General features: G+C 48.3%; 1 protein-coding gene across 1 annotated transcript; it reads right to left on the bottom strand.

The window, feature by feature from the left end:
- Window positions 1-5,637: 5,637 nt before the first annotated feature.
- Window positions 5,638-8,688, bottom strand: uts2b (urotensin 2, beta). Its single transcript, XM_088938397.1, has 4 exons — window positions 8,583-8,688; window positions 7,836-7,964; window positions 6,168-6,211; window positions 5,638-5,751 (listed from the first exon to the last, which is right to left on the bottom strand). Exons 1-4 carry the CDS (start codon window positions 8,686-8,688, stop codon window positions 5,638-5,640), a joined length of 393 nt encoding a protein of 130 aa, XP_088794523.1.
- Window positions 8,689-9,285: the final 597 nt, after the last annotated feature.

The raw sequence follows: 9,285 nt of genomic DNA, 5'->3' as shown, positions 1-9,285 counted from the left end.
AGCCAGCCACTTGAGGTGTACCAAGGGGGCTGCTAGAGGTGATGTCCAAGACCGTTTCAGGTGTCTTGGTCAGTGCATGTTCTAAGGCGGCTCCGTCTCCGTCATCATCTCCGATGGCTCACCGTCGGTCATCCGAAGAGCCATTGCAAATTCAGATTTATAGATGATTATTGACGTCACCAAAAACGGTTGCTTTATCATAATAATGGCTGCAAACAGTACCAACATATTAGCCATGACTGTCTACAATACAAATGTAGCACAGGTCTATTTTCCGTTATTCCAGTGTTTGTCTGCAGTGTAATCAAGCAGTCGTGTCTGATTTAGCAAATATGTCTTGCTTTGAAGTTAACATAGTTTTGAGGACAGAGTTTATAGAAACTCAAAGTGTTCCAAGGAGTCCTGTGGTCACCCTGATGTCACTAGACTTTCAGTACCGTTGGGACTTCTAGAGTGATTTCTTTTCAGATGTGGGTGATTGAGTAGCTTTTTCCCTCCACCGTGCAATTCATGTGCCTCTCCTAAGCCAAAAACAAAACACTAAACTATGACAATAAACACGGTTGCACAGGAGAGAAGGGGCTTCGTTTTAAGTGTCAAAAAATCAAAGTATTGACTTGGATGTACTTGGATTGTGCATGTTCGTTTTCTAAGTATCAAGATTGACATCTGGCATTAATAACAGGGACTGATCTAGACTACTGCTCAGTATTGTATTGGCCCAAAATGCACGTTGCTGGTCCCTGCATTGGGGTTGAGAAAACAACTACACATCTTAAGTTTAGGAAGGTGGATAGGTCTTCTGCTCAGAATACAGAATGAGCTTTGCAGTGGCTCCTGCTCCATGTGTGGTCTGGTTAGTTGACCGTTATCGTGATTCCCTCCAATGGGTACACACTGTTTCGCCTGCTTACTGTGCAACGGCGCCACCTGTGACTTGCAAGGTGCCGGTCAGCGTGTGTAGTAAAATTAAGCTCCGCGAGGAGCTGTAAAATTAATTAAGGAACAGGTACAGGTTTCTTCCATACTGAAAGGAAAAGAAAAGAGGCACAACGTTTCACCTGTTGAGCCTTCTTCAAGTGTGTCAGGTGTGTCAGACGGAATGCTGTGTTTCTTTTCTTTTCCCTTCAGTATGGAATAAACCTTTACCTGTTCCTTTGCAGCCTACACATGCTGGTGCAGCTCCCTTTGTGAAATTAATGAAGTCGATTAAGAATTTAGGATTGAATTCGGGGGGGCTGTTGAAGGAATAATCAGTTGGCAGGGAAAATGGTTGGAATTAGTCAGTTTAGTTTGCCTCTGCAATGTGAAGGTGGAGCCCTGAGCATTCGGCTGGCAGACTGTGATGCTGCCTCTCCCTGTTCCAGTGAGCACTGTGTGTGTGGAGGGATCGCTCGCTCTGACCAGAAATGAGATGCAAGCTGCTGTTCTCCGTGGGGCTGGTTGTACTGGCAGTGTGGCAGAGCCATGCCGAGCCACTGCAGTCGGAAACTCTCAGTGAGGTAGGTCAAAGAGTACCAGTTCGGGCAGGAAACCGACTCAGGAAAGCTCTTTTTCAAGCACCCTAGCATTAACTACTTCAAAACTACCACGCTGTGTTGGCGGTTTGCTGCTTGTTTGGGCTGAAACTCATGAGGAGAAGAAACTGGAGCCACCAGTGGTAAAAGGCAAGCACACGAGGTAGGACTTCTATTGCGTGTTGCATGAACAGAGGGCAGCGTGGTACAGTAACAGTCCTCCCTTCGGCACTTTGAGTACACTGCCACAGGGCAGCCCAAGGGATTCAGAGAAGGTCTTTCACAGGTCATAGCTATCCACACGGGTAGCGCTAATCGCACTTTTCAGCATAATCCAGGCTAGAAGAGTTGTTTTAAGCACGTCTGACATCTGTCCGTCGTTCCTGTTGGGAGCGCACTATTGTCCGTGCTGCAGTCCGGTCTACACTAGCAGCGTGAGCAGCACACCACTGTGCGCGAGGCTCCGTCTCCTGTGTCCACTTTTACACTTCTTCAACCAAAAATAAAAGCTTCCGGGCTGTTTTTATACTCCTGCACAGACGTGGAGTGTAAAACACGAATTGGATCTATCCATCCTTCCCTTCAGCCATCCACTTCCTAACGGGATAATCCGATACAGGATCGCAGGGATCCGAGGCCTGTCCCGGCGAGCAGTGGGTGACAGGCAGGATACACCCTGGACCAGACACCAGTCCATCGCAGGTCACACACAGACACGGACACGCACACTCACGCCAGGGTCAAACTGGCTATGTAATGCAATTCAATGTTTTTCTTCTTACCATCTCAATACAATGCCCCTTGCTGAGGTGCTGGCCAGCCCAGTTGCCCCTGGCTTCCTGTGGCTGAAATAGAGGACCAGCTCATGAGGTCACAAGCAACCACAAAGAGCCAGGTGCCGAGCGCGAGCTGCAGAGGTTCCGTTTGGGAGTCATCTCAAAGATGGACAACAAAAAACGCACTGCTGGGGTGGGGAGGGCCGAAGATCACTACACCACCGGCAGCCCTTAGCACGATAGCTTCATCGAGTGCTGTGTTTATTTGCAGTATTACATTACAGTAAACTAATTAAAATATCGTCCTCATCCATGAGGAGTATAATCGGGCGTATTGATATTGAATATGTTTGATTATGCAGTGGTTAGCTTTGCTGCCTGGCAGTGCTGGGGCCCTGGGTTCAGTGCTGGACCTGGATTGCTATCTGTGTGGAGTTTGTCTGTTCTGCCTCTGTTAGCGCGGGTTTTCTCCGGGTGCACCAGTTTCCTCCTACAATCTCCCCCCCCAACCCCCCTCCGTCGCCCAAAATACTTGTAGGCTAATTGGGGAAGCCAATTGGGAAAATTTGCCCTCTCATGGATATTTACTCCACTCTACTTTTGAAATGATCGCATTTGCCCCTCCCCTGCAGCTCCTTGGCCTACTGAGAGCCCTGGACTCTTTTGATGGACAGGCTGGAGGAGACAGATTATTGGAGGGTGTGCCAGAGGTGGGGCTCAGCTCCGACAGCCTGGAGAAGAGGGACCTCCCACGGCTGGGCGTGTCCATGGACAGGCCACTCCCCCCGAGGGGCGGGGACAGGTGAGTTCTTATTAATGAGGAATCCATCAGGAAATGTGAACTGCAGGTTTACTGCATGGTATAAAAAAAAATGAATATAGAAATGTGTCTAGATTGTAAAGGATGTTTATATAAAGCCATGATCCTCACTTCTAGTCCCAGAGATCCAGCACTACTACTACTGCCTCTGCTCCCCAACAACTTCCAGCACAAATTTTAAAGACACACCCCTCTCCCCCCCCCACCCCCAAAAAAGCAGCATAAACATGGTTTATTGAACTCCCACAGCAACATAATCACGCCACTACCCTCCATGTTTCTGTATTTCCCACTTCAACCCCTCCACTGGATGTGAATGCTGGAGCCACCACTCACTCCCCTGGTGATTAAGGACCAATTAAGCCATTGGTTGATTCAATTAACTCATTAAAAGATTACAGTAGAAAACCCTGTGGATCTCCGGGACCAGAGGTGAAGATCAATGAACAATTACAGACTCTCATGATAAACCTGCTGTCTTTCACAAGCAGTGCTAAACTCCATGAAAGTGCATAACTGCTTCCTTTAATGTCTGTCACCTTTAATCACTAAAGTGCCATATGTGACAGTAGCCTCTGGTGTCCCTGCCATTCACCTCCAGTCAATGTTTAGCAATCAGAACATATCTTTTTTCTGAAAACCCCCCTCCTGAAACCATTGGGCCACCCATCTTTTTATTCTCTGGTCTCCGACAGCGCCCCCTAGGGGAATTGTATCCAGTCAGGGACAGATGCAGCCACCAAAGGAGTTTTGCACAGCAACACCAGGATTCCCGGTCTGTCTTGACCCCACCGAACCCTGGTCATGCTCAGGCACTTGTGTGCCGTGACTCGAGGAGTCCTGGTCACAGTCAGGTTTTGACTGTAGCCCACAGCATGACCAGCTGGAGAGCTCAACCACTCTGATTCACGTAGCTGTAATGCGCAAGCCATAGGGGGCCTTCAGGCTCGCTTATTATTTCATCATCAGGCCGTATCTGATGTCTGGATGATGATCTGGACAGCGGCAGAGGCGTTAGAGTGTGGAATTGTAATCAAGTTCTGACCCCTTTTCCTCTCTTGCTCACGCCAACAGGAAGATCATGGAGGGCCCCAGGTACCGGTTCTCCTTCCCGCTACGTGGATAAGGAGCGAGGCGGGATGATGCCAAGAGGTCAGAGTTCACTCTAACCCTGAACCGCTTCTAGACTTCCTGTTGCCCCCACTCAAATGTCCTGCGCCCCCTTGGGTGACAGTTCCACTGCTTGTGTAACAAAATCGTGAATCCAGCTCGGAAACCCTCAAGAACCCGACTCGATGTCTCGAGATATTACTTTTCCAGCGCATGCCATTGTTGTCAGGGCTTGTATCCTAATAAAATGCTCAATTCTTTATCAATATTATGGCACTGATCCTTTTTGTCGGGGTGTACAGCTTGCACTTTCCCCAAAAGACCCCGATCTAAAAACAGCAGTTTCTGACTCCCTGCTGCCCCCCACCTCCCAGAAAACAAACACTAAATGAGGAGAATCCCACAAGCACACACCCCTGTGCACTCACAGCTGGAGATCTCCCACGGTCAGTTCACATTCATGCTTCAAATCAAATTCACCTGGCTGATTTAATGATTAGCTGGCCTATAGAAATGACGTTTTCTTTTTAAGGTACTCTGGCTCCGACAGGCTTGAAGCAAGGCTCAGTCGCTAAAGAATAGGAGGTCTCCCAAAACAAGCACATGATTGATCCAGAAAATTAGAGCACTGAAAGAATGGTGTGCTAGGATAGGACAGAAGCAGCAAGAGACTGCAGTTGTCAGGAAACCATTTGCTGATTTGTCACCGAGAGCCCCTGTCCTCCACCTCCCAGACACGCCATCTTCAAACCAGAAAAGCGACGTCCAAGCTTTTCAAAACATAAAGCTTTATTCATATTCAACATACAATTCAGCATTCAAGTGCTGTCCCCCATAGCAGTGGGTTCAGGAACTGTAAGTTTGTCCATACAGTATGTACAGTTTGGTCATTGGCGTTATAAAACGGCAGTGAGGGAGATTCGTTTCCTGCCTGTGTGTGTGCCTGTCTTCTGAAGAAAAAAAAACAATGGACTGGGAACACCAGCAATTCATAAATAAGACAAAACTTGCACTTTGAAAAGAGACATGGAAAACTAGAAGGTAAACGTGGCAAAGCTCAGTTTTATGTCTGATCGGTCCGGGGTGTGTCAGGGTGGTATGATAGAGTTCGGCCAGGGGTTAGCGTCTTTAATCTGTCTGAGCCCATTCGAGGCTGGGGTCCTGCAGTGTGGCTCTGTTTGCTCTAATACAATATTTGGTCGGTCCTTGCATCCGTTTGGACCTCTGTGTCGGTTCGCCCGGAACATGTGTGCCCGTTGCTGGTCATGTAAAAAAACGTGATGCCAATTAACTTCAGTGGGGTCGCGGACGCCCACTGACTGCTGGTGGATGGGTCATGAAGCGTCAGTCTGAGTCGAGTCTGCCGTCTGAGTTGTGTGTGTGTGTGTGTGTGTCTGTGTGTCTGCAGCAGGCCTCAGACGCAGTACTTCCAGAAGCACTCGGAGGTGTTTCCTCTCTTCCGGTACTGCTTTCTGTTTCCCAGGAAGCGGCTCAGCGGGGGCACTCGGCTCTGTTTCTCCAGCAGCACCTGAAAGGGAGCATTCATGACAGCCAGTCCTCTGCCAAACCCTGCGCCTCGTGTTGGCCTGATCAGAATCCCTTGCCTTCCCACAATTAGCATCATATAACATAGCTGTCCAGCTCTCGCATACTGCTGTAACTGCACACCTGCAATCTGAATACCAGGCTTCTGCATCAGAAGACTGTGGTTGCACAAGGAACCGAACACTAGGGTGTTTGTGTCTGCTCCATTTTGAGCTGGGTATTTTGTCCCATGCTCTTTATTTGTGCAGGGAGTCTGCTAATTTCAGTAATTAGGGGCTCTGTGATCATACATTTCAACACACATGCGCTGCATGATATTGCTGCTCAGCTGCAAAAAAATGAGAAGCTCTGTAACTCGGAAACAGGATCCTTCAACGTTGCAAAGACGTCGGTGCCTACCTCTTTCACAGCTTCCCGAGGAATGTACCCTGTTGTTCTGAGGCCTGAGACAGAACAGGGAGGAAGAGGGAGAGAAAGAGAGATTTACTTCTCCTGTACAATGAATGAACTTGAGCACTGTCATTAATGCATAATTACTGCATAATGACATTTTTCTCTCCAGTGTAATGACTTGAATAATTAGATTTGATTTCTTAAAATGCAGACATAACAGAGCCAGTGCTCACAGCATGAACTGCGCCACTGGTAGATTAAAGAAATGGAGCACTGCATGAAAAAAACTAACTATGCTTTAGATTACAAGAAATACGATATCGGGAAACAACCTTGAGAGATCTTGCACACCTAAAGCTGTGATTCTCACTCCTGGCTCTGGGAAATCGTGGGCTCATTCAGTTTCTGTCTTACATGACCTCAGTGTGATGTGAGAGATTCAATCACTCATGTTATTGAGCCACTACGTTTAAATCTTGTGCCATCAAGGTGATTAAAATCCATATAAAAACATAACAGCCAGAGGTGAGCATCACTGGAATGTAGACAGCAGGCATGCGCACATACTGTACACAGTGGCAATGATAAAGGCTATTCCATTCCCACTGGGTAAGAAAGGGAAGACTCCTTAATTCATTCTCCTACTCTTTCACAGCAGACTGTACTACGTAGGTACAACCTCTCAACACTAGTAGTGTAGTTATACCTGACTATCTGGAATGAACAGAAGATCTTCTCAAAAAGGGATAGCAGAGGACTTGTCTGAGATCTCAGTCCTCCTTTTTTTTGCATAAATTTAAAAATGCAAATTCTTGCCCACCCCCAGGTTTAGTCAAATTATTCTTCTGTTCAAGGCTTGATGAGCCAAAGGCTTGTTACACAGACTGTACTGAAGGAAAAGAAAAAATATTTCATATTCTATTAAAAAGCAAAATATCTGATATATCACTTCAGTGTCTGCAAATCCATGCAAAATAGGGCACAGTAACATACTTTACATTTTCAGCAGCTATGCTTGGTTTACATTAGTACCTGCAGGTCCAAAACAATGTAATGGATCAAACTGACACGCTATAGGAGCGTTATAGTCTGGTTGCACCCTGAAAAGCACCCTGTACTCTTTCTGACTCATGAGCTGTGCAGTGCTTATATATTGTCAAAGATGGGAAATTTGCAGACTGTGACACAATGAATAATGCAGTGCATTTAACCCAACATGAACCCATTAACAAATAAAAAACAGATTGTACTTGCATAAGATGCAAAAATAAATCAATAATGATCATTTTTCTAACAATTTAGAAAGACAGATAAGGGAGTTGGGTGATCAGTGCCTATCCCAGCAAGCAAAGGCACAAGGCAGGGTCCAGCCCAGACACCAGTCCATGGCAGAGCACACAGACACAAACACACACTCACACCAGGGCCAGCCTTCCCAGAAGCCCCTTAACTTACCAGCATGTCTTTGACCCTGCAAGGAAACTGGAGCACCCAGAGGAAAGAGAACATGCAAACTCCACACAGACAGTTCTCCAGGTCCGGAATTGAACCCGGAGTCCCAGCACAAAGAGGCAGCAGCGCTAATGAATGTGCCACCGTGCCGCCCACAATAACAACAACCAGATATATACTGTATATGGTACAGATCTATAATGCAGATCTAGACGCTCTTACCTCCATCCCGGACGATGTCAGCGGCTGGCAGTGAAGAGTAGCCTAGAGCTGGGCTGCCCTGGGACAGGAAGGCCTGTTCCGAGAGGCTGAGATCGTCTGGGCTGACCACACGACTCTCCTCCACTGACACTGCAAGAAAAGACCGCCGCCACGCTCAATCAGCCCATGCAACAGACCGGGGACTGAAGAGGAAGGAGGCACGACCGCAGTTCAAGAGGACATCCACACAGGCAACAGTTCTCCCACCTGTGCTGCTGGAGGAGACGCACTGCGATCTTTCAATTAGCTACTTACAAAACAAGACCCAAGGGCCACAAGACTGTGTTGGGAGCCTCTCCTATGTTCAAAAGAACAAATGTTTCTACTCAGCAGGGCTTACAAATGCCAAACGAATGGTGTTTCATCCTCTTTACTCATGGCTGCTCCGTTCTGAGCTTCTTCAGTGCGAGAGATCACAATGTGCCCTCACTGGGGGCAAAGCACAGTTTACAAAGCAGCCTGCTTTGCTTTCTGTGCTACCCAGCCATCCCATACCCCCTCCCCATTGCTTTGGCAAATCGCCTGCTTGCTGGACACGATAAATGCACCGCAGCACCTGTAACACCCAGCAGACTGAGCACCGGCTCCACTGATACGAACAGGAGTTCTGGTGCAGCTAACGCCCCCGAGCCCCGCCTGCCTGCTGGGATGGCTGCCCTGCCAGAGTGCCGGGTCAGCCTGCGGCTGCTACGAGCTGGTCACACTCACCCGGCCCGGAGTAGGACATCTCGGCCGAGTCTGTGATGGGGTGGGCGAAGACGGGCCAGGACACGGTGAGCAGCAGGGCCCAGGACAGCAGGAGCTTGCCCATCATGGCTGGTCTTCACGGGGGAGGGCTGAGAGGCAGTGCGGCAGGGACCTTGGTCGGAGATTTTCGTTTGCTTGGCGACTTCTCCTCTCCAGCGTCCTGAGTCTGATGTGCCCCCTTCTCGCTCTCCCTCCTGATTTATATACCCCTCCTACAGTGCGAGCGCAAATATCCTCATCCATCCTGCCTTCGAAAATACCCCCCCCCCCCCATGTCTATATTCTGTTTTTTACAGCTGCTTTTGCTCATAAATACACAACCGGATGAATGAATACGTAAATAAGGACGAGACGCTCTCTTGTCCCCGGTCTCTGGTTGTTTTATCGCTGTGCCTGTAATTTTGTTTTGTTTTTTTACTGAGTTCATAAATTTTCAGCCAAACGGAGGTGTGCAGCGCACTGCTTTCACAGAGAGGAGCTGAGCTTTGGAAACAGGGTAGCCATCAATACCCACTGGTCCTCAGGTCCTGGAACTTGCTTTTGGGCAGATTTGAGCTGGCCCCTAAAGACTAGCCAGCAGCCGTATCACCCTGCAACTCACAGCTGGCAGCCCCACTGAAGCTCAGCAGGTGTGAGCCTGGTCAGTACCTGGATGGGAGACCTC

Source organism: Atractosteus spatula, chromosome 20 (genome assembly GCF_055471065.1).
Source record: "Atractosteus spatula isolate fAtrSpa1 chromosome 20, fAtrSpa1.hap1, whole genome shotgun sequence".
In the NCBI taxonomy this organism is placed as follows: Eukaryota; Metazoa; Chordata; class Actinopteri; order Semionotiformes; family Lepisosteidae; genus Atractosteus; species Atractosteus spatula.
This window is presented reverse-complemented; position numbering and strand designations above follow the sequence as displayed.